Below are 27,402 nucleotides of genomic sequence, written 5' to 3' on the forward strand. Positions count from 1 at the left end.
GTTTAAGCAGGGCAAAAATATAGTTGGCTGCTTGCAAAGTTGAGAAAACAGCTGCTTCTTTGAAGTTAATTGCATCCAATTAGTGATAGGACGCTGTGACTAAGAAGAATTAAAAGAGAAGAATAATGGTAAATTTTAAAACTTAACATGGTACACATTTCTTCTGTTCCAAATATTATATATTTTATTGTGTTCAATGGGGAAAAAATGCTGTTTTATTTACGCAAATATATGACATGTCCCCAATGCAACACAATGCAAATGTTTCCTTTACACGGGTTAATTTTCAAAAGAAACGTATTGTAGGTCTATTGATTTTGCCTGTGGCTAGCATACAAACCAGAGAGATTGTTATAGTAGTCAAACATTTAATCAAAATTTGAAATCAAAGTAAACCTCACAAATCAAATTACAACGATCCAAAGTACAATGCTTTTCAATGAGCGGGGAGCTTCCTTTCACCGAGTTGACCGCCATTTTCACCATAAATAGACGAAATCGCGAATGTCAAACCGCGAAGATGCGGGGTCCACTAAATAAAAGATTATTTAAAAAAGAAAATTAAAAAAAGAGTCAGATAGAGGCCAGAGCAACCCTGGCATAGATCTGCGTGTGCTTGCTTCAGGTAAACGACCTAAAATTGAGAAGAAGAAAAAAGAGTAAAATATGACGCATGGCATGATGGCATATCCCCATTTCAACAAGAAAGTGTGATTAAACTATCTTAAACCGTTAACTTTAAAAGAGGTTAGCCCACATCCGGGTCTGTGCGCAAACCCGGAAGTAACATGAGGTAAACATCTCACCCTGCCGCTGATCACGCACACGTCAGGAACGCCAGCTCCTTCCAGAAGTTTCCTCCCTGCGGTTGGCTGTGTGCCTCGGCGGCCCTGGCAGTCGAGTAGTCATCGATGCCCCGGTGGAATACGCGGGTCTGACGTCTTGTTCGTTCAATGTGGGTGACATTTGCCTCCTCATCTTTGGCGTGAAGCGGAAAGTCATCTACGTATCCAAGTGAGCCCTGTCAAGCTAGTCCTTACATGTAGCGAGCTAGTAAGCTAGTGAGTAGCTTGTGCCTTTGAACCACATGCAGGTGGCGGCTATGGCCTGTGCAATGTCACTTTTTCTCGAGACGTGGGTGAAGAAGTGAGCGGTGGTTGTGATGGGTAAGGACTACTACAAGATGCTGGGAATAGCCAAGGGCGCGTCGGAAGACGAAATCAAGAAAGCGTACAGGAAGCAGGCCCTCCGCTATCACCCCGACAAGAACAAGTCCGCTGGCGCTGAGGACAAATTTAAGGAGATAGCAGAAGCCTACGACGTTCTCAGCGACGCCAAGAAGAAAGACATTTACGACCGATATGGCGAAGAAGGTAAAATTACCACGTTTGATCTCAGTTTCCTCATTAAGTGGTCCGACAGTGTCCATAGATGTGACAGCGCTGCAGCTTGAGAACTTTCTAGAAACAACCAGAACCCCACCGACGTTTTCGCTAAACTAACATGATTTAAAAGCGCAGTTTATGTACCTTTCACTGCTAGTAATTGCCACTTGTAGGAAATGCAGATATGACCGAATAGTGGCGCCATCACGTCGCTAATTTGCATATGCTTGCCCGCCACATTAATGAAACCTAACTCAAAAGTCCACTTTTTTTTGTTTTTGTTTTTTACAGCTCGAGGTTCGAATGCATACATTTCCTGTTGTGATTAAACACTTTTTGGGGTTAATCAGCAGAGGTACTTTAAATGGTGGAAGGTGTGTATGGAGTATCAACTCCATTTAACTCATTCACTGCCTATGACAATTAAGGTTCTCAGCCCAGATGGATGGGACAGCGTCTGATGCTGCTCCACTGTAAATTTGGGGAACAACTTTATGGATGCACAACAACCAGTACATGGCATTGATACCCCATTTTAGATATGATATCAGGATAATTTGAGAGTGGTGAAAGGAGAGAGTCTTGTTTGTTCATAAAAATATTTTACATGTCAATTATGTGTCTCATGTCAGTAAAGATTTGGAAATACTGATTTCAATTACTTCCTGTTTTAGGCCTAAAGGGCTCAGCCGTAGGTGGTGGAGGAGGCCACAGCGGCTCCACGTACAACTACACCTTCCATGGCGACCCCCACGCCATGTTCGCCGAGTTCTTCGGCGGCCGCAGCCCCTTCGACCACTTTTTCTCTCAGAATGGTGGCAACGACACGGTGGACCCCGCCGATCCTTTTGCCGCCTTCGGGATGGGCAGCATGGGTGGCTTCCAGCGGCCCTTCAAGTCCCACCCAGGCGGCCCCCGTGTCAACCGTGCGAGGCAGAAAGACCCGCCGGTGGTGCACGAGCTGAAGGTGAGCCTGGAGGAGGTCTTCGCTGGCTGCACCAAGAAAATGAAGATTTCCCGCAAGAGACTGAACCCCGACGGGCGAACCACACGCAGCGAGGACAAGATTCTGTCGGTGGACATCAAGCGCGGCTGGAAAGAGGGAACCAAGATCACCTTCCCCCGCGAGGGCGACGAGACGCCGACTAACATTCCCGCCGACGTGGTGTTTGTCGTTAAAGACAAGCCTCACCCGGTGTTCAAGAGGGAGGGCTCCGATATTATTTACCCTGCCAAAATATCACTCAGAGACGTAAGTACCTTTGCCACACTTTAAGTGGACAGTTTATTATGCATCACAGAAGAGACGACTTGACTCATAAAGCCATGTTTAACGGAAGTAAATACGTATAGTCCAGCGTACCACGGAATTTTATAAGTCCATCGTCATGGCTCATCTTTTTATCATCTCATATCTACAGAAGAGTGATGCGGGATGAGATAGAAATAATATTTTGTAAAAATGAGGCATGCCTTTATGAACAAATTTCACGGAGCTGTCCGCTGACAATGACGTCACGTCATTGCCGCGCGCAATAAATGAGCCGTCTGCATGGCTAAATTACAGTGGTACCTCAGAGTTTGAACATAATTCGTTCCTGCGAAGTGTTCAAAGTCTGAATTGTTCAACCTCCGAAACATTTTTTCCCATAGGAAATAATGTAAGTGCAATTAATCCGTTCCCAAGCTCCAAAAACAGAATTCCTATTTTAATTTCTATTAATGTTTTTTTTTTTTTTTTTTACATTTACAGTACAGTACAGTATTTAAACAATAGAAATACCTTACCTATTGTGGTGTGATGGCATCAGTGGATGATAAATGCTATGTTAATGCTAGTTTTAGTTCAGTGCTGAGTTTGTGTATTTTACATTGGGCATATTGTTAGACTACTAAGCAATCCATGCGTGCATTGTTAAACGTCAGGCACCTTGTAGAACAGCTAAGGGGGGTCCTCGTGCCAGTATTTACAGAAGTAGTCACGGTAGTTACAATGGCGCGATAATCTCCTTCCTAATTCCACTGTGGTTCGTAGCACTGTATGTTTTTCTTTGCCGTCACTGCCACTGTTGTCTTTCTTTGGGCCCATGGTGAAGAAAATTGTTGTTGAAAAATCAAAATGCACTCGCGAGTATGGAGCACCTCCGGGTGTATTCACGATCTGACTGGAAATGAGCAGTGCATCGTCTCAACTACTGCAACGTGAGCATTCGGCATTACTCGGCTTCGCTCGTTTACCCGTTTTCAAGGTATGTTCAGCTTAGTTTGCTTTGTTTGGGTGTTCGAACTCCAATAATGAGTTCAAACTCCGAGGCATTTTTTACTCAGATTTTTTGGTTGAAGTCCGAATTGTACGGGTTCCGAGACGTTCAAACTCCGAGGTTTCACGGTACTAATATCACCACAGTGTTTCCCACACCATATTAATACTTGGGCAGGCCACCCTAGTAAACTGGCCGCCACCCAATAAGTTTTCAAGAAAATTTGATTAAAAAAAAAAAACGTTTCTTAAAAAAAACGGGACAAAAATGTGTCGCAACCAGATATACCGCATGTAACGTTAGTTTGCCGTTACTCACTTGTGGATCTTGAGGCTAGAGGAGACGTAAGTAACACGGCTGAGACCCCCCGCCGGAGTCCACCCACCCAAGTAGATTTCAAATCTGTGGGAAACGCAGCACCACTAATGTCTACTGTGCTTCATGTTTCAAGTGGGATTAAATCAAAGTCAAATATGAAGTCACAACTGTTACTTGAAATAAATTTGCCAATTCACGTAGGTCTCCTGACATTTTGATGACGTAGAGGTCGGATATATGCGACCTGGCTGTTCAGACTGCGGTCGCATTGCAAAAATTCGGATACGTATCCGATCAATGAAAGCGATATGAAAGCGACCCAGGTCGGTTATAAAAAAAATCTAAATTGAGGCAATCGCACTGACATAAAAACGTCAGATACAGGTCTCATTTGGGCAAAACAATCCGATTAGGGTCACATTTTCCTGCAGTTAGGGGTGGGTGATATGGCCTAAAAATTATATCAACAAGAAATTTGTGGTGACGATATTTTTGATGATACTGGTAATAATTACTGAACAATAGATTTGTGATTGGTGCTTTGGAATAATAAATTTTTTCTTGCAGCACAATATTTAAGCCACCTTTTTTCCCCACAATTGAAATGTAAAAGTGCTTATATAGCAACCGTAATGGAATGAAATGGAAATTAAAAACAGGCTAGCTAGTGTTTAACCTGCAAGGTCTAATTGTAACATAACTGCTTTAAGCTCATAAAGCACATTTACTTAGCAAATACAAAGATAACTCAAACCTTCAGAAGTCAGTGGCAAATTGCATGAGTCAAGAAAGTCCATTATTTTCTCTGGTGTGGTTGATCTTCATGTTGTAGAGGCAAAAAAAGAGGTCGCAGGCAAGTATATTGTTGGAAGTTGTTTTCCCCTGCGATTGTTTAGGCAGTGGTTATTTTGTCGTAACCGGCAACCCTACGGTGAGCGTTATTTTGCCGTGAATGTCTCTGATTGGTCAATAAGAGGAGCGAGTAAATGCCGTGATTGCTTGTAGACATTACGAGCAGGTATAAATAACGCAAATGTGCATGTTTACGCCGCTGCGCAACAGCAACGCGCATGCCGTCTTGTCGAGAGCACGTTAGCTTAGTGGCCGGTTAGCATCACAAAGTCACGTCAACTATGAGGCAAGTTACCGGTCACGGTAAAATAACCACCGCGGATTGTTTACCTTGGCCAAACAATACGCGACCGCTTCAGTATTATCCAACCACCGTCTTGTTTTTTTTTCATAAGGAGTGCGTCGAACAAAGAGTGTTCCAGTAATGAACGTTTGTTCATGCCAAACAACACGAGCTGTTTCCATGTCTTCTTAGCGTGTCTTTAGCCTGCACATCCTCTTAACTTTAATGGCAACAGTTTTCCTGTACAATTTGCAAACGATTGTATTTTTTTTTTTGCATCATATCTGACCTCTTGTAACCAAACAGCCTCCACACGACGAAGGCAGCTCACTCCCGGCCGCAGCTCACAGCCTCACACGCGCCGACATAGTTTTCATGCAGCTTCGAGCGACGCATGTACGTCCAAATAGACACAAAGGCGTACGATGTTACGCATTACGTTATCACGTCAATTTTGTGATATTTCACATTTTTATCACCCCAAAAATACACCGGTAATATCGTAGAAGGTATGATATGGAACATGCCTAGCCTGCAGTACTGTGAACCTAGCCTAAGACATTATTAGACATGTAATGTGGATTATGATAATGTGTTGAACTTGAAGCATAATTTGTAAGTGACTTTTAAGATATTACTACATGTGTAATATAGATATAATAATGTATATGTGGACTAAATGGTAGTTAGTATGTGTTTACCTTAAGCAGTAATCGCTAGCGCGTTACTGCTAATCGTGATTGCTAACCATTTAGCATAGGCTAATTTTGTTGGTGTTTAATAACGCATATGTATAGATGATAATAAACTATGAGTACTTATATCCACTCAATTGAATGTACGTCAAACGTTAGCGTATTTCCAACAACAACAAATTTGAGCACCCCTCTCCCCCCAATCCACTGCCGCGCCCTCGGCCTCGTTCGACGCGGCACACCATGATCCTTCCGCAGGTTTACCTACGGAAACCAAATTTTACTTCAAGATCAGTGATTATTAACCATTGGGCCGCGAGCGCCTTTTAATGGGGCTGCAAAGTAATTTCAGTTTTGTAACTCTGGGCCGCGACGGGCGCTGGCTTTGTACACATGTACCAGTTTTTTTTGTTTTTTTTTACCAAATATTTCCTCCACTGCCCGTGTAGAAAAAACAATCTGTAATATTGCCCGTTAATCCTCCGTATTCTGTTTAGCCACGATGCAGTCAGCATGTTGTGGGGCGGGGCATGCGGAGCGCAACGGCTCCTTCGACTGCATGCAATCGACGAGGCTGTTCCAAAATTAGAAACAGTGTTGCGGAACCTCCGTTGAATGAGCTGCTCTTGAGGCTCGCAAATATCTTGCATCTAATAACGCCCAAAATAGGCAGGGAAGTAATGCAGCACGTCGGAATTTCATTCTTTCTTCTAAGCGTTTAGCTGTCGTCATTTTTGGCCAATGGGAGCACAGATTGTCACGCGGGTCAACGTGATTACGCAATATAGTCCGCTTCCAAAAGCACAATGAACCGCACCAAATGAAAAAAATAAATAGATAAAGTGGACTTAAGGACTTTTCTGGTCTGAATACAACCATAGATGAATGGACGCTACAATTAATTCTGTTCTCGCAGAATTACTCACCGTTTCCTTGTTGAATGTTGAACAGCGAGAGGCACTTCGTGCATTCTTATCTGGTAAAGATGGTTGTGTGTCTCCCCCCAAGAAGTTGATTACGGCTTGTTGGACACCTTATTGGGTGTCAGTTACACATAAATAAATGTCATTGATGACCACGTTGTATCATGTTATTTGATAATGATTTTATAAACATTAACTAGATTTAATTTCAATATTAAAAACAAACAATAATGAGTCAACATAAATCATCATTTCTGAATGGGCCCGGGCCACTTATTACAGGAAAAGTTGGGCCCCAAGGTAAAAAAAGGTTAAGAACCCCTCCTCTAGATAGTCAAGTTTGATCGTCTTCTTGGCGCGCCCAACCGAGAACCTCACCAAACCATCCAAATGGTAGTAGCGACGGCCGATGTGTACAAAGGGCAGGGACTTGATCAACGCGGGCTTATGACCCGCGCTTACTGGGAATTCCTCGTTGGTGGGGAATAATTGCAGTCCCCAGCCCCATCACGAGCGGGGTTCAGAGAATTACTCGCGCCTCTCGGCGCTGGGCAGGGGATATTTTCAAAGAATGCTGATGTTTTTTTTGTCCATAAGAATAACCGTAAAATTTTGTTATTTTTCCATCAGACTATAATCGTACACCAAAATCTGAAACCGTTGCACCCCTAGTACATACCTAGGTATCGATATTTTGAGCAGACTCCTTCCAGAGACTCATGAACATGCCTGCTATTTTGCTGTTCAAAGTTGGACACCAACTCCAGCGAGACCATTGTGAAAAGTGTCATCGATCACCCAAGCACTAATTAATGCCAGTTTCACGATAACGTTAGCCAGTTAGCATAGCAATTAGCAAGGCTTCCCAGTCTTTCTCATTTATCACTCCTCGTAATCTGTTTGTGAGAACGTCGATACTTGTAACTGTAAGAAGTGCTTCTTATACACAGCCATAAAGGCTGTAATTAGTAACTTGGGAGCGAAAGCGCAATGTTGTTTATGAGTAGTATTAGCCAGCCGTAACCCACTGTTGCGACGTAGTAGTACTGATCTCGTCTCGACCCGAGTACCCGCTTGTATGTAACTTAAGCATCCCAGCAAAGCTTTTTGGAGCTGTCCCCGCTGTTTAATTTTGGGGAAACCGTAAAAATACGTGTTTTGATGAAGCTAAAAATGCACATTTAGACCCGCTTTGCGAACCGATTATTTCAAGCCTTGTGTGGGCCAAAAGGCTTGCCCATGCTTTAAGATAGCCTTTTTTGTTGTTGTAGATAATAATTACGAGTTTGTTGTTTTAGTTGTTTTCTAAACTAGTAAGTAGTATTCGTTATTTGCATTTACCCACCTCGTATGCTATTAATTTTCATTGACTATAAGCGGTTCAGATAATGTATGTATGGATTGATGTTAGATTTACTTGGCACCATTGTGATATATGACGACTATGTATGGCGATGTCTACTTGTTCAGACTGCCACCTAGTGACAGCTGCATGACACAAGCAAGCAGAATGAAGGCTGTGTGTTCGTTGATTGAGTGCAGGTGTCTATTCATTTATGCGTGTGTGTTTAGGCGCTGTGCGGGTGCACGGTCAGCGCGCCGACGCTGGACGGCCGCACCATCACAGTGACGTCGCGGGACGTGGTGAAGCCGGGCACCAAGAAGCGCATCGCCGGCGAGGGCCTGCCGCTGTCCAAGTGGCCCGACAGGCGGGGCGACATGATCCTGGACTTCTGCGTCAAGTTCCCCGACAAGCTCGGACAAAACACGCGCGACGCGCTCAGGCAGGTCCTCCCGCCGTGACGCGGAGCTGCGTCACGCCGAACACTACTTAACCCCCCCATGCTGTTGTTCAGGGTGCTCTGACTTGTGTTTACTTTGAAACTTGCCTGGTCTGGAAATGACTCAGGGCTGCTTTGCATTGACTCCACTTTGCTTGCTGAAGACAAACAAAGTCCAAAAATGTCTTAAACGTGAGACCAGACTAGTGACTTCAGTGTTTATCCTCGTTCAAGGACTTTTTTTTTGGTGTGTGTTGTTGAGTTTGGAGCCTTTTATCGCTTTCATGTCTTATAATAGCACAGACTAAGTAAGACTTATCAGTGATGGAGCATTCTGGCCACCTTGACAACAAAAACACACAAAATCCTAATCTTTCAAATGGCGGAATGTTTTTGGAGGGAAAAAGGATAACGCATTAATTTGATGTCAAAATATTACGAGAGTAAAGTCGCATTCTTTTGTGGAGAATAATACAACCTAATATGGATAAACATCCAGCAGAGTTTAATTTCATGTCACAAAAAGTCAAAATCTTACCACAAAAATAATGATAGTTTACTGTCAGGATGACAAGTCTAAGATATTTTAATAAAAAAAAAAAAATGTATGCAACTTTTAATATCAGAAGGAAAGTTGTAATTTTTACAACAACAAAAAATAGAATGGCCTGGACCGCCATCATTTGTGCGGCATGAAGTCCATTTATAAATGCATTCGGGAAAATGTTTTTGGAAAAAAATAAGGATGAACCAAACGCAAAATGGTGAAATATTTGCCACTGTTTGAGCTTGTGTGTGTTATGACAAAAGTCAAATATTACAAGAATTGCCACTTTCATTACAATAAAAATAAATAAATAATAATTTCATGCCAAAAGTCAAAATATTACAAGAAAAAAATTATAATTTTTGTAAAAATATTGTTTGGGATTTTATTTTATGAATTGTAAAATGCAAGATTTTTTTTTTTTTTATAACTTGTAAAATGACAAAATATGTTTATTTTTTTTTACAAAACAAATGTGTAAAGTCAAAATACAAGAAACAAAAAAATCGTGGGAAAGTAATCAAATGTCTTGTTGATAATAGTTACAATATTTATTTATTTTTTAAAGCAGTGATTTAATTACAAAAGTTAAGTTATGAAAATAAAAAATTCAGTTCAGACATTGAAACGACATTTATTCTCGGAATATTATGACATTTTATCTCAAAAGAAATCGCACTACATCCTTATGAATATGACATGTTCCTTGTCATTTTACCATTCAGTTATTTTCTGTGCCTCTGTTGCACACATTTTGTAAAGCACCATAACAATATTTAAAGAAGCACCGCCCCCTTCCCCTCATCTGCCCGTGTGGGGCGTTCACAAGACGAGATGAGCGTGGCTTCACTTCCGCTTACGGACACGCCGATGAACGAAAGCCCCAATGTCACACTGTGAGCTCCGTTTCACCATTGCTGACCTCATGTCAACTATGTTTACGTCGTCTGTTACCTCAGTCGCACCAATCGCAAGTGCGTTCGTCCCACATTTAACAATGCCGGTGATGGTAGCGCTTGAACACACTTTTGTATTAACTTGAGGAAAACATGATTTGAGGTTGCTGTGCCAAATGGTTGTCGTGTGTAGACGTTAAAGGCAAGTTCAAAATAGTTTTAATGTGTTATGTCATAACAGCACTTTGACTGTGAGGATCATTTATGAGAAAACAGTTGGCAGCCCCCCCGTTGCACAAACAGCACATGAAGTGAGATGTTTCATCTCTGCATAGCTTGACGACTCCACGTGACTTCTTTGCCTTTGTGTTTATCATGTAGAGAGGATATTAAAAAGTCGACACACCCATGTTCAAAATAGGGCTTGACCACTATGTTTTTTTTTTTAACCCAGTTACGATATTTGGCAGAATAAAATTCAGATAACAGACTAAATAGCTGATTAATTTTTTTAAAAATGTGTATATGTTTTTTAATATGCTTACAAACAATAAAGATGTGAATTACAGGCAGAACATTTGACTGTTTTGAGTGATTTTTATTTTTTTAATGCCTTGTCTTAAGTGGTACTGGTAATGTGTACCAAAAAACCCCAAATCAAGTTATAATGATCCAAAGTCCAATGCTTTTCAATGAGCGGAGAGATTTCTTTCACCGAATTGACCGCCATTTTGATTTGTGACGTCATCTCGGAATTGTCAATTCAAACTCCATTGAAAAATATAATTTTTTCTTTAAGGAATGTAAAATAGACAGTGTGGTTGCATAAGTGGCACACCTGCATAACTGGGCATTTGGCTACGTTTAGAATAAACCAAGCACACGGAATCACATCAACCACCAGTCACCATTTTAGCTCTCCACCTTGTCTAAAGCATTATTTTTTTTAAGTGACTCATTAAATTCAAAGAAAGAGGGCACGCTCTTGTACAAGCTATAAAAGGCTGATGGAAAATGTGACCCAGCATTTGAACTTGTTTGTTGACATTTTATATCCACGGTAGATGTTCTGTAGGTTTTACGAATGATTTTTTTTCTGGAAATTAAATTGCTGTGATTCATTTTAACGGCTGCGTGAATTTGCATTGTTGCCATCAACATAACTAATGCAATAACTGGTAAAATTGTGATGCATTTTCTTAAATTTGCACTATAAACTTGAGGAATTTTACATTCATGTTATTGCATTCACACAAACTGTATGCCTCTGGAATATGTGAAATGACATCTCATAGACCAGACGACTGCAAAAACGGAAATAAAATGTCTTGATATTACATTGTGGTGTTTCTGGTGCATATTACTCGTATGGCTGGTGGTGGCCTTTCTGCCACTTTATCGTTGCAGCGAGCGCCATCTAGTGTACAGCTGGTAAACAAACACCCGGGATACTTTACGTCTAATTGTATGTCGCCAACAGTCACAATTTTCGTATTTAAATGTTCCCTAAAAATGATGAATCGTTATACAACCGCTCGAATGAGGCCGTACTGTGACTGTAACACCCAAACTAATATCCTTTGGTGGTTTTTAAACGCAGCCCTAAGCGTATGAGCTCCTTCTTGACGATGACGTCACCTCCAGCGAAAGTTGTTAGCTTTTGACGTGTGGGTGACTAAAAGGAACGAGACCTTGAGATTTATGACCACATTACCGACGCAAATCATGTTCATACTTCATTGTAAAGCTTATGTGTGTGATTTAAAGTAGGTTGGAGTGAACTAGTGAGAAAACACACACACACACAAACACACACACAGATCCACTGACAGTGTGCACCAGTTTGAAACAACATGGATGTCGACCTCCAATCTGGTGGGTTTTATTTAAATTATAGCTCAGCATATGCATTAGCAAAAAATAACTAAATCAATTGGCTATTTCTAGCAATTGATTTGATATGTCCACACTTTTTCAAATGGCATGCACTTAAGACAATAAATACTTTCACCAAAAAGGAGTTTAATTCGTTCCGTGAATTGCTCGTAACGCAAATCACTGATATATTCATTTTAACGCAACTATTTAATTGGAACTGCCATTAATCCCCAAAAAGACCCAAATAAGAAAAAATAGTACAGTATTGAATGAAATATTTACTGTATGTTTTAATAAAATACAGTACTTTTTTCCTTAATTGCATCTAAAGACACATTATTCTTGACTGTTATTTGCTTTTCTCCACCACCTCACTTTTAGCAGCTTCCCCATATTTCCATTGACAGCTGCAGCAAAGAAATAATTTTCACGCTGCTTCAATTTGAGTGCACATCGTAAAAGTAGCCTACTTGTACCTCTTTGCCATGTCGACGACACGCACACCTCACTCGCATATTTCTCCTTTTAGCTTCCAATGGACATCATCCACTCATTCGCAGTGCTCAGTTTCGTAGGACCCATGGTTTGAAAAAGTAAAGTTTGAGCTCTGTTGCTAGCGAAAACAGAAGCACCAACTGAGGCACAAACACAACCAGTTGAATTCAAGTGTAGCGGTTTTCCACGTTGCAATGAGTTCCATGCACAGTATTGCACAGTATCCACTTGAAAAATGAATGCCTCTCCCAGATAGAAGTTTGCCTTTTTCACCAGGAACAATAACAAGTAGCCTACTACAATAACTACCTGAGTTTAAGACACTAACCAAAACAGCAGCACTTAATGAGGCACATAAACTGTGGAATTTGCACGTTGGAAATAAGTTGCCATGATGATGTTATACAATCCATTCAGGCGGCATGGATCAGCGGTGGAGTGGTTGACTCCCAAATCAGAGGTTGTGGGTTTGATTCTTGGTCCCTGTGACTATGTCAAAGCATGGATTTTAGATCTTCCCATAGATTGACGCATACTCGTACTCCTTTTGTAGTAACTAATTACATTTACAAATTTACATTTACAAAGGTCAGAGATGTTCACCAAAACAGTAGCAAGTCTTAGGTTTCCTGTGTAATATTAAAGATAATTTTTATTTAAAATGTTTTTTTTACAATAATATGTTATATGCAGCCCCACTAGTCTAAATATGGTATCCTGATTAATATTGTGTTAGTGGAATATGAGTTAAGCAGCAAAATCCAGCCGTTTTTATCAATCTCTATCAAGCAACATTGATGTCATTTTCAGTCGACAACAAGTGGCAAAATGGCCGCCCCCTGAGTTAGATAAAAACGGCTGGATTTTGCTTCATAACTCATGTTCCACAAATGTGATATTAATCAGAATGTCACGTTTAGACCAGTGAGCTCACATATAACATATTGTCAAGAAATGTTTAAGGTTCACCCCTTTTCTGGGTTTGGTCAGCAAACTGAGCCATGATGATTGGTCGTTACCTACTTCCTCAGCACAGGTGATGTCATCTTCAGTCGACAGCAAGTGGATAAAAATAGTTTTTAAAGATATTAATTCTACATGAAAAAGAATGACGTTCTCACATTCATTCTGGACAAAATATAAACTTTTTACTGCTGAAAATGACTCAATGAGTCAAGTATCCCTTTAACAATTACCATTCTAGTAGACTATAAATCCCCCTTGTAGACACCCACAACGATATGCGGGTTTGTGGCAAGCCAAGCCTAAAATTCAAGGATTTAACAAAACCAAGGTGATGATGAGTTTCTTGTCCCAGTTGCAGGTACCAGAGAATTTTACGCCTGTATGGAAGACTGTGGGGTGAGGGACCCTGAAAGAATGCTTTTTGGGAACAGAGGACTATCCACCAAGAGGCACCATGACCCCCTCCCTGATGCTGCAGGGTCCAGAGAGGAGGCGGCTGAGGAGGCTGTGCCAGTCAAAAAGACCAAACATTTGAGCCTAATAGCCAGCACCACAACCAGCAAGGTGTCTGTGAAGGCTTCTCTAGCTAAGAGGACCAAACGCAAGACCAGCACCAAACTGGAGATCCTTAAAGAGTGTCAGAGGGTCAAAGTCTCAAAGGTGTCTGTAAGGGCTCGACCTGCTAAAGTGGCCAAACAGAAGACGGCAAACAAGCCAGAAACCCTTCGCAGAAAGCGAAAGATCAGTACCACCAGAGTATCGATGAAGGTCAGACCCCCTAAGGGGACCAAGCGGAAAGCTGGCACAAAATCTGAGACCCTTGTGAAGAAGCAGAGGTTTGAAACCACCAAGGTGTCTGTAAAAATTCTACCAGCAAATGGGTCCAACCGTAAGGTTAGACGCAGACCACTGACCCTTATGAGGAAGCACCGAGGTAAATCCAAACCACAGACCCTCATGAGGAAGCACAGAGGTAAAACCAAACCAGATATCCTGATAAGGAAAACAAAGGGTAAAGCCAAAATGGCGACCTTACCTGGGATTCGAGGGGGTAAAACCCAAGTGGAAACGCACATACGTAATCCAAGGAGAAAAGACAAACCAGAGATCCTTAAAAGGAAACAGGGGAGTGTAACTGAGTCTATGAATCCTGTTATTGCAACCAAGCGGCGGCTCGACACAAAACCGAGAACCCTTCAAAATAAGCAGACGGTCAGAGCCGTCAATGTGCCAGTGAAAGTCCTGAAGTCTCAAGGAATGAAACTGAATGCCAGTACAAAACCAGAGACCCTAACGAGGAGTCAGTGGCTCAAAGCCACCCAGATGTCCATGGTGCAACAGGCTGAGAAACGACTCTTGCACACAACCAGTCATGGTAAGTCATCAACAGACTAACATTGTTAGTCTACAAGATAAATGGGAAGCCTCGACCCGCTTCTGCTGGATCATGGTTTTTATTGAGCGGGGCTGTAAGCCAAAGTCTGTCTGTGTGTGTGCAGCCTCGTTGGATCACAAGTATCAGCAACTAGAGAAGATCGGCGAAGGAGGCTTCGGGTCGGTCTACGCTGGGTACAGGAAAGCAGATTCTTTTCCCGTAAGTATTCTGTATTGATGCTTCTCCCCCAATCGTTGCTCTTGTTTTAGTTCTAGTTGTCAGTATACGGGGTCTTCGGACTTGCAACTCCGCTGAAGTCCTAACATGAGTGATCACGAACATATATTGTTGTCAGGTACTTAGAACACAGCGTACAAGAATAACATTGAGTGATTAGTCATCCACATGCTGCTTCTCCAATATGTTATCATTAGTCTACCTGCTGTAGCAAGCCCTATATCAGTTAGTTGTTAGCTTTATAATGGAAAATGCTAATCTCATGATACTACTATTAGGCCAGCTATCAATGGTGAAAACTGGCCCATATTAATCAGTCAAACATTAGCAATGTACTTGTATTTTCCGTCAAATAATGATATGATATTGTTAGCTTGCTAACTGAAACGCTAACGTTACTGACCAGCTATCCATGGTCAAAAGTTTGACCCAGATTAATTCAATTTCTGAATAAAGCCATGCGCCTATCCACTTCAAGCGTTTGATCAAGACAAGTGGTCAACTGTAAATTGGTTACTTCACAGTCAAGAACTTGCGTTGTACAGTATGTCTATTGCCGGTTTTGTTGTGTCTCTCACCGAAGTGTTTTTTATGCTACTTTAGGCTAGCTATTTATGGTTTGTACTGATGGATTTGTATTGTCTCTATAATATTGCTTTTAAGTTGCTTACAAAAATGCTAACCTTTATGCTAAGGTCAGCTATCCATGGTTATAGATGACCCAAAATTTGTAGTCAAAAACAGACATCTGTTTAAAAAACGTATGTAAAACAATACAACTTGCGTCAAATAGGCCTAATACTGCTGTTAGGTGAGGTAAACCAACGAACGTGCTGATGTCATGTTACTGATGTGAGGTGTTAGCCAGCTAAACTAGCAATGCTAGCTAGCTACAGTAGTTTTTTTTAATTGTTCCTGGCCAGAGGTGGCAAATACAAGTCCAGAAAATAAAAACTCTGCCATAGTTTGGCTTTAGCCCCAGGTGCTAGCTAACTAGCTCCCTAGCTAGCTCTTATGGTGCTCGTTTACCTGCTAGGGAGCTAGCTGGCTAGCTAGCATCATGGCTAAAGCCAAACTGTGGCAGGGATTTGACTTTCTGGATCTGGAATTTCCACCTATGTTCCCCTTGCATTAGTGTAAAAGCACTAACCAATGGTTGTGTCCACTAGGTGGCCATCAAACACATTCCCAAAAATGAAGTCAAGATCATCTCCCTGGTGAGAAAAACCTTACTGGAGGCTTCGCATTGTTCCTTGTGGATACTTAATGCATGGACAATAGCTAGGTTTCTATATTGTGCAATGTGTTTCTTGTACGATTTTCACTTCCTGCATGCTATTTTGTTTTTAATTTCCTGTGCTGTATCCACTATTGGTACATAAACGCTAAAAAATTCCCAAATGATGGACTAAAAAAGGTAATCTTATTCATTGTTGACATCTGTTTCTTACCCTAGAACATAAAAGGGAGGAAACACGAAGTACCTCTGGAGGCGCTTCTCATGCTGCAGGCGTCGTGCATAAAGAACGCAGATGGGCAATCGGCCGTCGTGTCTCTTCTAGATAAATACGACTTTGCTCAAGAGCTGGTGCTGGTCATGGAGAAGCCGGCGCGATCCGTGGACCTCTTCACATACATCACCAGATGTCGGCTCGGACACCTCAAGGAGAATGAAGCAAAGGTATTGGATGGAAAGGATCCTGTGTCATCCTGAGATGTGTCCAATAGCTACGTTTGTGGACAGTCTGCATGTGTCTTTTGTCAGAACATCATGAGGCAGCTGGTGGACGCCGTCATCAAAATGCACGCCGTCAACGTCTTCCATCGGGACCTCAAGCCGGGAAACATCCTTCTGGAGGCCACCTATGGCGTCCCCCGAGTGCGGGTCATCGACTTCGGCTGCAGCTGCTTCGTAACCGAGGAGCCTTATCACAATTACACCGGTGAGTCGGCTCACTTGGACCCTTTTAGGATTGTCTCTTAGCAACCAGTGGTGTATTTTGTGCCCTGGATTTACCCAACTTAATCCACCTCTTAATATTAATCTGTATCATGTCTCAATTATTGGAACCATTAATATTAATCAATTTCAGCTTCTCGAAATTGTGTTGCTAATGTTTGTGTTCAAATAGAAATTGTTAAAGGTTTCAAATCACAGCAATACAGTCATGCTAGTTTGGTTAGCTCGTCTTTTGTCTTTTGCATTGTATGCTATCATTAAGATAGCATACTTTAATGAGGCAAAGTTAAGAGTGCAGTTAAACATATTCAGCCCTGAAATTTCAGGGCTCTAACCGGCCCACTTTAATTCACATTTTAATTCACATACACAATTTTACAGTTTGTGTATCAATGTAAAATAGATGAGCATTCCCTCCAACGATATTCCTAGTGCATTTGATCCGACATGTAATTTACAATTAAATGCTCCTACAAGAGCACAACCATTGCTTATTTGAGCAAGTACATGAACATAAAATGGACAAAAAGGGACAAAAAGAAACCAATAAGCAAAAGTACATTAAATGGGATAAGACATTTTGCAAGACACACTTACCAAATGAAGTTAACAAACACTGTACTTCCTGTTAATACCCTTATTTTAAAATGTGTTCTTACCACTTCTGGCGCACTACTGAGCTGATTGACGCTAACTTAAAGAGAGCAATGGTAATCGTAGGATGCTTTCCCATCATGCTTTGTTGCTTTTACTAGTGAAGTAACACTTGTGTTTTGCTTTTTTTAATGTGTTATTTTTGTACAGACAAGGTTTAATATTGTTATATTGGTATTGTTTTTATTCGTGGATTAAGGTTTTGCTACTTTTTGTATTTAATTACTGGAACTCAGTGACACCTTTAGTAACAAAAGCAGGCAGTCAGTACTATATTATCTCTCGTTCTCTCTCTCTCTCTCTCTCTCTCTCTCTCTCTCTCTCTCTCTCTCTCTCTCTCTCTCTCTCTCTCTCTCTCTCTCTCTCTCTCTCTCTCTCTCTCTCTCTCTCTCTCTCTCTCTCTCTCTCTCTCTCTCTCTCTCTCTCTCTCTCTCTCTCTCTCTCTATATATATATATATATATATATATATATATATATATATATATATATATATATATATGAACTCATGCTTTATTTTGTTGCAGGAACCCTCTCCTACGCTCCTCCAGAGTTCGTCCTGAGGGGGACATACCGGGCTGGCCCAACCACAGTGTGGCACATGGGAGCCACGCTCTTGAGTTATTAGCTGGAAGCAAACAGTTCGACACGCTCCTTTTTATCTCCCAGATGCTCCAACTCAATCGGGTTCTGTCTCAAGGTATTACTACGACTGTACTGTACAGTGCTCCCTCGCTGCGTATATTGCGGTTCATTGGTTGTGCCGCCGCAATATTGCATTTAGTCTTGAGTCTTGGAATGTGAGGATAGCGACCCCAAGTGGACAACAATATAATTACTACTTATTATCGCTACAATACTATTCAATATACGATCAATACAGTATACGATTATGCAAATAATTGATATTTCAGTTTAAAAAGTGTGTTTTAATCATTTTTATTGTATTTAAAAGTATGTGGGAAGGGTTTATGTGTATTCTCATGCTTCTCTCCAATCAGATTGCAGAGATTTCTTGCAAATGTGCTTGCAATGCGACCCGGAGCAGCGCGCCACCCTGGTGCAGATCCACCAGCATCCATGGCTCATTTGAGGCTTCCCATAAACTCGAAAGTGACGTGGACTGTCACTTTACAGGCTCTTTTCTATCCTCACCTACAACAAATGTACACTGCCGGGTGTGTCAGTCATGCATGTGATCTATAATAGACACCCCGCAGTCCAAACAAAGCATTTTAAATGACCACCGGAGCACTTTTGTTTCTGTATTTTAAGGGCACATGACAAAGACCGTTTGAAAAGAAAGCATGTTGTTTACGTAAGGCCATTTTGAAACTGAGTCAAGGTGCAAGTTTTTGCAAACGAAACTTGAATAAAGTGGTAAAGTCACATATATATTGCAGGTCCATATAAAGAAACCTTGAAGTACATGTTGTCGTAGTTGTTGTAGATTTATTAGATAAGAGCAGTACATGCGGAAAATGAAAAATATAGACCAATATAATTTATACACATATATTAGGGCTGCACAATATATATATATATATATATATATATATATATATATATATATATATATATATATAGGTCAGACCCCCATATATATATATATATATATATATATGAAAAAAATCACAAAGACGTGTGAAAAAATATGTACTGTATATCTTCTGGCCGAGGCGCCAGGAAACTCCAGCGTGTTCCGGGTCATCCCCGGAGCCTCTTCCCAATGGAACATTCTCTCCACATGCCCAAGCCACCTCATTTAGCTCCTGTCAATTCTGAGGAACAGCAGCTACTAGCTTTGGAGTTGCCAGGATGATTCCACCTCAAATACACTTCAGTAGCTACAGGAAATGTTTAGTTGAGGTTATTGCTGCCAAAGTGGTCAATTATGCGTTAAATGCAAGAGTTCGCATATTTTTTCTTCTGTGTCCCGCGAATGTTTATTTTCAATAAATACATGAAAACATACTGTATTGTATGTGTAGTATTAATTTAAGCAGACGGTTGATTCTTGTGATTTAGATGACTACATTTTGACAATTTATGCAGAAATGTACAAAATTCATTTCCTCCATCTGCATCACATAAAGCTTCCAATCTTTTCAATGCCTCAATGAAAAATTTTAAAAACCCTGCGGGTTTCCTTTTAAATGTAAACATGTAGAGAAGATGCAAACGGCTAAACTCCACAATGAGCAGCAGTCTAGCAGATAGTATACAATTCTTAAAAAAGAGGCTTTACTATAAATAAAGATGACTTGACTTAATGGCACTCCCAGCAGAAGTTGACTTTCAAACTAAACAAAAAAAACAAGAATTTCAAATTGTGCATTTTAATCAACTTTACCATCTGCTAGCTGAATGCTAGCACATCATTTGAAACAGCATAAATGGTGGTGGCAGTGTTATAACGTTTTAAGTGCAGCAACACACATAGACAGACAGTATAGCAATACTCACTGGAGTGTATTCTTTATCCTCTACAAAAAAAAAACAGCTACCATTACTACGGCGTAATAAGTTTTGTTGTTGTTGTTGCTTTCTTTATTAATTCACACTTCAACATCCAATTCAAACTGAGCACATAAACGGTGCCCCACAGCTTCATAAGTTACTTACGATAGTTGTGAAAGTGTTGTTTCTGCCTGAATGACTGTATTATGCTACCCCTGGTGGCCAAGTTGCTCACACCAGAAGGAGCCGCAATTCATTTAATCATGACACACAAACTGTTGCATTCTTAACATCCAATTTCAATCGCCATTAACGTATGTTTTTTTATGAAGCACAATAGGATGCTATTTTTCTTTCTTTTCACTTTCCTTTCTTTTCTTTGGTCCTTCCTCGGGTCTCCTGGCGACCTCACGACTCTGGCTGGATTCTGGGGTATTCGACTTGGGGGAACGGTATGGGATTTTTAATAGGTTTTAGGTGAACTAATGAGTACACACGCACACACATTCACGCACACGCACGTGCACATACTCACCCACAAAAAAAAAGAAGAAAAAAAAGCAATGATAATGACATGTCAAATCGGTAAAATTACCGAATGAACAATACTGAGCTCTTAAGAAAAAAAAAAAGGATGCTATTTTTCTTTCTTTTCGTTCTTAAATTAGTTTTATAAAGTTTTTAATTGTTTTGGAGGGGTGCTGGAACGGATTATTTACATTTATGAAAACAATGTTTTGTTGATTGAATTAGTTGGGCCCACGTGACTTGTAGCATACTAAGGCTTTTGCGTGAGCATGAGCAGGTGTACCTAATAAAGTGTCCATCTCGCCTGCACAATAGGCAGATCGTGCCGTTGACTTTTTTTTTTTGTAATAAGCACAGATGTTTGATTAAAACAGCCTCTGATAAAGCACATCGCACACACTTGAACACTTTGATTGGAACGTCAATAACAGCTTGCGCAAAGCTCACAAGCGCACCGCGTCGAGAAAAGGTGACGGCGCTTCATGTCTTTGTCCAAAGTGGATTGGTTTCTGAAGGTCGTGCTCGCCGCCGGTTTAAGTCGCCAGCTTGTGTCACGCCCGTCGGGCCCTTGTTCGAGTCCCGCCGGGCCGCATAGCGCCTTTGACGTGTTTGTGATCGCAGCGCCTTTATGACTCGGCTCCAACACGCGCGCAGAGCACAAGCCTCTAAAACACAGTCTCTGCATTATGTGCAAGGGGCTGCATGTTTACACTCAGGAAATAAGCTGAACAGCATATAGCTATCTGCAGGCAACAGCAACAACATGAACGTGGACAAGTTTCACCCGTTTCCATTTCTGCCCACTAACATCCACCCTGGTGAGTTATAAATAACAAATGCATCAAATAAGTAACGGACGGACGTGCTTGCACTTTAAAGGCGTTCTTCAAAGTTGCATTGGAGAAACATGTTCTTCATACGTTTTCATATTTAGGATCGGGAACATTGTGAGGACATACAGAAATAGAAATAGGGTCATATGTAAAAATGAATGAAAAAAACACTTTCTAGTGGTATTTTATAATCATTTCGTCTTACAAAATATCCGAAAGACATATGGTAACGTTGCATAACCTGCTCGTGCAAATGAACACGGTACAGAATGCTGTGCAAAATGCAACCCAATTTTCAAAGTGTGAAGCATTTAAAGTTTTATATATAATTTAAAATGGCAAACAAAAGCATATGGAAAATCAAAAATCTGCAATTTGATGACATGGCGCAGAGTTCTGTGCCAAAAACACACACACACACCTGATTTTACGAATATAAAGCATTTTAAAACTAACATTAAAACATAATACTAATACAATAATATATGTAAAACAAATCTGCAAATACACATGTGGAAATAACATTGTAATGAACTGTTGTGCAATACCAAATTTTAAAGTGTTCAAATATTTAAAAAAAAATATATATTAAAACCATAAATAATATGCATTTAGAGACAAGACAATTGTAGACATGCCATTATGCAATATATATATTGCAGCTACGTATATAACGAGTAATGTTCCACAAATACAGTTGTTCTCCATTGCTTGGCTCATTTCTCGAAACAGAAATGACATTTTCAAAATACCATGGGCAAACCCCAAAACCACCTTGCAGTCGTTGACAACAGAATGCCACTTCTCATTGATTTCATCAAACTGCCAATGTTTTCGTATATGCCTCAAAGTGTCTCAGTGCATCTTTGCAAATGGTTATGTACAAGTAGCAGGGGCGCTTCCAGACATTATCCAGTGCGGTGGCCAGGGTAATAACATCTCAGTGAAGAGAGGCCAAGAGTGGCGGACATGCATGCACATATCCAGAACGACAGCAAGCAAGCAAGCAATAATTTGCGGAGCTTCATTTACTTGATAGGCAGAGGGCCACAAGAGAAGGGTTCGAAAGACAAAAGGTTAACACAAAACAACTCTAAAGCTACTACACAAGGCAGATATACCAAGAGATCAAAAGTCAGAGTAGACCGTTCTCTTTCAAAAAATGAGCCAAACAAACGGAGAAAAACTATTAGCTATATATTTTACCTCATTCACTGCCATAAATTCATAAAAATAAAAATAAAACATTATTAAAAATTAGGGGCGACAGGCTATTAAGATTTTTAATTGTAAGTAATCGCATGATTTCAATAGTTAACTCACGATTAATCACACATTTTATATCTGTTCTAAATACAAAAAAAAAAAGTCTAGGTATTTATACTCTTGTTAACAAAAGTGAAAAAAAAGTTAAGCTAATAGAAAAAGTTTCAATGAATTTTTGACGTCTATAGCCGTCAATGGCAGTGAATGAGTTCATTTTAAAATATATAATTATATATAACTCTCTCTCTCTCTCTAGCAATTCAACTGTTGTGTTAATTTCAATGGAGAAAGGGTTCACAGAAGATACGGTATTCAAATCATATTTCAAGGCACTGCTGTTTTTAATGATTGCTTTTTTCTATTAGTCACAGAGACCAGAGACTTCACCCCCTTTATGGAAGGCTGCGTGCTGTTGAAACCTGACACCAAGAACATCAGAAATGGAGCAATGGCCATGAGGAGGTTCTGTGGCACCATCCCAATTGTTGCCGAACCCAAACAGCCGCCACTCGAGGCGGCGCAAACTATACCGGAGACCAAAGAGCAGACGTCCCAGAAGGCGGTGTTGGTCAAGAAGACCAAGTGGCAGACCACCCCAAAACAAGACGCCCGCCCCAAGGAGCAGAGAACGGAAGCTTCCGAGGCGAGCGTTCTTCAGGTCAAAAGGACTAGTAAACGAAAAGCAGCAGCAAAACCAGAGTCCCCCACAAAAGGGCAAGGACTCGACGTCACCGAGGTCTCAGCCAAACCGTTGCCTGCTAAAAGGCCTAGACGCAAGTCCAACACCAAACCGGAGAACCTCGCCAAGGAACCCACCACCGAGTTGTCTGTCAAGGCCCTGCTGGCAAAAGTCCTAAACAGCAAATACAGCGGAAAACCCGAAGTGGCCGTCGTCGCAAAGAAGCCGCAGGTGGAAGTCGGCGAGGTGTCCGTCAAAGCTCTGCTGGCCAAGCTGACCACCAAAAGGAAGTCCAGCACGAAAGCGGAAACCCAAAAGCAAACCAGGCAGCCTGTCAAGAATGTCGCCCAGAAGGCCGCCACCATCCCGGCCTGTCCCTGCTGCCCGCCCGCCTTGCAACAGGCCGACACCACCCGAAGTAAGTTCAGATCATCAGAGCTCTGGATTTAGGATTTTGAAAAATAATCCAATTGCAAATTCCCCTCCCCCCTCCTCATTATTGTGATTATGCATGTAAAACATGACAAATCCCATGTATTCTTTTAACAAACACAATCAATACATTGATGTGTAGGAGAATACAAAATAGCAGATTTATTATACATAACGGTTTTGGTCTTACATGTTGCGCTAAAATGAAGGCAAATGAGTCATGAATTAATATGAAAATCAGTTTATGTATCTCAATTGGAGTTTTTACCTTACACTTTTGACTTGCAGTCTTTTAAGCATTCGCCATGACAACGTCACAAAACTCTACCAATCAAGTGTGGTTTCAATTGAAGTCTCTAAATCATAGATCAATCAGTCAGCCAGTTAGTCAGTAAATACAGGCTCTGGAAAAATCGAAATCCAGACTGAACCAGATAAGTGCCGCATAGCCATTAGCATAATCGTTTGTATTCCCCCCCCCCCCCCCCAAAAGAAAAAAATCAATTTGTCTGTTCCAAGGTAAACAAAGCCAAATCCAATTTTGTGTTGGCAGCATTGTTTGTGCAGAAGTATCAGCAACTGGAGAAGCTTGGAGAAGGAGGTTTCGGATCGGTGTATGCTGGATACAGGAAAAGTGACTATTTTCCAGTAAGTGTTACAAACACAATTATTTCTCATAGGATACTCACTAACTATAAGAGTCCATCCCCGTAGGTGGCCATCAAATACATCCCCATAGAAAAAGTGGAGAGCGTCTTTTTGGTAAGTAATTAGTCTCATTGTTCACTTCTATCTCATGAATTATATTCGCTAGCTAACAGCCAATCAGAGTGGTTTTCACAGACGGCCAACGCCCTTCTGGATACAGCTCATTTACTGAAATTACAAAACAATCTATTTCTGTTTTTGTACTTCATTTTGATCCCGCTTGCATTATGAATTTGTTGGGAAAGATTAGTTAAATGTGCATTTTAAAACCCTGACACTGGATAATATTTCTTTTTCCATAGTACATCAACGGAAAGGTCCAGAAGGTGCCGTTAGAAGCATGGCTCATGCTGCAAGCGTCCTCGTTAAAGAACGCTGACGGCTCCTCTGCAGTCGTCCTGCTGTTGGACACGTACGACCTGGAGAAAGAGCTGGTCCTGGTCATGGAGAGGCCCGTACCTTCTGTGGACCTCTTCACTTTCAGAACCAAATACAAGCTCGGTCCGTTAGAGGAGTATGAAGCGAAGGTAAAGAAACTGACTTCTCGTACAGTACTGTCAAACAGCTCCTTCAAACCGGAGACACATGACATTTCATCTGCCTGTTAAAAGCGGGATCCTTGAAAGTGTAGTGGTTCACATAGCTCAGCCTACATTCAACAATGGTCCATCCTAAAGGTTGAGTGAAAAATCTCAAAATGGGCCAAGCTGCTGCCTCCAATTTGGACATATTTATAGCCACACATTTTGTTTGGAAGATGTAGCTAAAACTGGAATACTTGCTAGAGTAGCGGTTCCTGTTGGATATCATTGTCCATTAACAATATAAACAAAATAATATATACTGCTGAATGAAAGCAAATCTTAACTGAACACATTAGTTCGAGCCACTTCTTCCACAAGACTACCCAGCAACATGATCACAAAATGTCTCCTTGTTTGTGTTTGTCAGAACATAATGAAGCAGCTGGTGGACGCCGCCATCAAAATGCACGCCGTCAACGTTTTCCATCGGGACCTGAAGCAGAGGAACATCTTGTTGGAAGCTACCTTCAGCCTCCCCCGAGTACGCCTCATAGACTTCGGCTGCAGCTGCTTCGTAAACGAGGAACCCTATCGAGAATATGCCGGTAAAGCAGGACTGGATAATCACTCAGGATAATCTCTAGAGATATCCGATAATCGGGCGTTTGTTCATTTTAATCAGTGGGTAAAAAAATCCTTTACTCACCACATGACAGACAGAACGGGATAATCGCTCAGAATAATCTTACGAGATATGCCCCAAAATATTTGTTGTACTTTTCTTACAGGAACCTTACGCTACGCCCCTCCAGAATACGTCTTCAAGCGGCCGTACAAAGCCGGCCCGGCCACCGTTTGGCAACTCGGCGCGCTGCTCTTCGAATTGCTGGATGGAACCGAACGTTTTGACACGCTCATGTTCCTCTTTAAGGGCCTCACGTTGAACCGGGTACTATCTCAAGGTAAGCTATTTCTGCAGCTCTTGATAGACCTTTTCATGTTTGTTTTAAATGGGGGACAAAACATTGGCCTGCATTTACATTTCAACCAGTATGTTGATTCAAAATCAGGTGTGGTGGATATTTTGACATAACATAATAGTTGAGGGACTGGCTAATTGATTTTTGCGTTGCTTGAATTAATGTCATATTTAGTTAGCGTGCTATAAGAGCTGACTTTAGCTAGCTAGCTAGCTAGCCATGTATTCCTAAATTACATGAAAGGCAGCCCAAGCAAACATTTCATACATACCTATAGTAAATAAATGTCCCCCACAAACCCTATGATATGACACTTTGGTTCCCAGTTTGTCCCTTTAGAAGTGACTACTGTGCCTCAAGACAGTCTTGCGATCTTTTCTGCACTATTTAACAACGTAACATCCATTCAATTTAACCTCCTCAGCCACAGGTGTTACTGGATTCATTTTCAGCAGGACGGGGCACGGCAGGCCCGCCAGGCACCCCACTGGCCCACAGCCCCAGCTTCCCCCACGACCCCCTCGCCCTCCTTATTTAATTTTTAATTGAGGAGGAAAATGCCTTTTAGTGTGCAGTAAATTCTCTATCACAGGTCCCGCTATTTGTCGAATATTTGTGCTTGCCCTCATTTATTTTGGATGTACTTCCACTGTCAGCCACTAGATAGAGACACACTATTATGTTTGACATTTAATTTGAAAGAGGATGAATGAAAACAGGAACTACTGTATTTCAAGTGCACGTTTTTTAAATGGCTGCAGTTTTTTTTTAATGCATGATTTTGGAGATGATTATTAATGTACTCTAATTATATATTGCGAGATGATAAGTTTGGGAAAAAAATAGGATTCGTTTACTGAAAAGACAGCGGTCGGCACATTATAACCCTGTACAATATTTTTGTCTCGTCTATTGTTATTGCTCTCTCAATTAATTATGTTTTAAATGTCTTCGTATTATTTCAAAAATGTGTTGAAAGACCTTAAAAAAACGATTGCTGTAAATTAAAACATGCATAAGGAGTATTTAAAATGGGTATTTCTATATTGCGCAACCCCAAGCACATTGTTTTCAGTTTAAGTCAGTGGTAGTCAATCTTTTTTTTTGCCAACCCGAAGTACCCAGGCCTCTATTGTTTACAAACATTATGAAAAGGTCTATGACAGCACTCTTTTTTTGCTCCCCGTTCAGATTGCAAAGACTTCTTATGGATTTGCTTGACGTCAGACATGGACCAGCGAGCCACCTTGGAGCAGATGCAGTGGCATCCGTGGCTCCTCTGATTCCACTGATGTGCCCTGAAAAGAAGTAGAAAGACTTTTGCCAGTGTATTGAAACTTGAACAGGCAACCATGAACAGCTGATTGGTGTGGAATCTTTAAAAAAAAAAAAATTTTTTTTTTTACATGAAGCCAAGAAAGAGGACATACCCGATCTAAAATTTGGTGCAATCAAGTATTTATGCTGGCATAACTACACGTATCATT

The 27,402-nt window shown here is 41.0% G+C and overlaps 2 protein-coding genes and 1 pseudogene across 4 annotated transcripts; all 3 read left to right on the forward strand.

Annotated features, from left to right (window-relative positions):
• The first annotated feature begins 802 nt into the window (after positions 1 to 802).
• Positions 803 to 10,516, forward strand: dnajb1a (DnaJ heat shock protein family (Hsp40) member B1a). 2 transcript variants are annotated; one of them, XM_086085764.1, is made up of 4 exons: positions 803 to 1,014; positions 1,094 to 1,373; positions 2,060 to 2,637; positions 8,290 to 10,516. In XM_086085764.1, the coding sequence occupies exons 2-4, from the start codon at positions 1,163 to 1,165 to the stop codon at positions 8,518 to 8,520; spliced, it is 1,020 nt and encodes a 339-aa protein (XP_085941890.1). In that variant the 5' UTR covers positions 803 to 1,014; positions 1,094 to 1,162; the 3' UTR covers positions 8,521 to 10,516. The 2 variants fall into 2 exon arrangements, with proteins under 2 accessions (XP_085941890.1, XP_085941881.1); XM_086085755.1 differs by having other exon boundaries at positions 803 to 1,373.
• Positions 10,517 to 11,765: 1,249 nt separating this feature from the next.
• LOC147181303 (uncharacterized) lies at positions 11,766 to 18,991 on the forward strand (annotated as a pseudogene). Its single transcript, XR_015095825.1, has 8 exons — positions 11,766 to 11,816; positions 13,633 to 14,655; positions 14,780 to 14,874; positions 16,062 to 16,109; positions 16,349 to 16,573; positions 16,658 to 16,835; positions 18,033 to 18,205; positions 18,507 to 18,991. The product of XR_015095825.1 is annotated as an uncharacterized LOC147181303 (transcript).
• Positions 18,992 to 21,093: 2,102 nt separating this feature from the next.
• LOC147181304 (serine/threonine-protein kinase pim-3-like) lies at positions 21,094 to 27,252 on the forward strand. The gene is made up of 8 exons (XM_086085802.1): positions 21,094 to 21,311; positions 22,958 to 23,689; positions 24,257 to 24,351; positions 24,418 to 24,465; positions 24,714 to 24,938; positions 25,363 to 25,540; positions 25,724 to 25,897; positions 27,107 to 27,252. The coding sequence occupies exons 1-8, from the start codon at positions 21,257 to 21,259 to the stop codon at positions 27,196 to 27,198; spliced, it is 1,599 nt and encodes a 532-aa protein (XP_085941928.1). The 5' UTR covers positions 21,094 to 21,256; the 3' UTR covers positions 27,199 to 27,252.
• The last annotated feature ends 150 nt before the right edge of the window (positions 27,253 to 27,402 follow it).

Source organism: Leptonotus elevatus, chromosome 1, assembly GCF_054856555.1.
Source record: "Leptonotus elevatus isolate MCC_2025b chromosome 1, RoL_Lele_1.0, whole genome shotgun sequence".
Taxonomy (NCBI): domain Eukaryota; kingdom Metazoa; phylum Chordata; class Actinopteri; order Syngnathiformes; family Syngnathidae; genus Leptonotus; species Leptonotus elevatus.

Coding starts and splice junctions, on each gene's coding strand:
- dnajb1a (XM_086085755.1), top strand. CDS start 1,163: ATGGGTAAGGACTACTACAAGATGCTGGGAATAGCCAAGGGCGCGTCG. Junction 1,374..2,059: donor CGACCGATATGGCGAAGAAG/GTAAAATTACCA, acceptor TTCCTGTTTTAG/GCCTAAAGGGCTCAGCCGTA. Junction 2,638..8,289: donor CCAAAATATCACTCAGAGAC/GTAAGTACCTTT, acceptor GTGTGTGTTTAG/GCGCTGTGCGGGTGCACGGT.
- LOC147181304 (XM_086085802.1), top strand. CDS start 21,257: ATGAACGTGGACAAGTTTCACCCGTTTCCATTTCTGCCCACTAACATC. Junction 21,312..22,957: donor GCCCACTAACATCCACCCTG/GTGAGTTATAAA, acceptor TTTTTCTATTAG/TCACAGAGACCAGAGACTTC. Junction 24,352..24,417: donor GGAAAAGTGACTATTTTCCA/GTAAGTGTTACA, acceptor CCATCCCCGTAG/GTGGCCATCAAATACATCCC.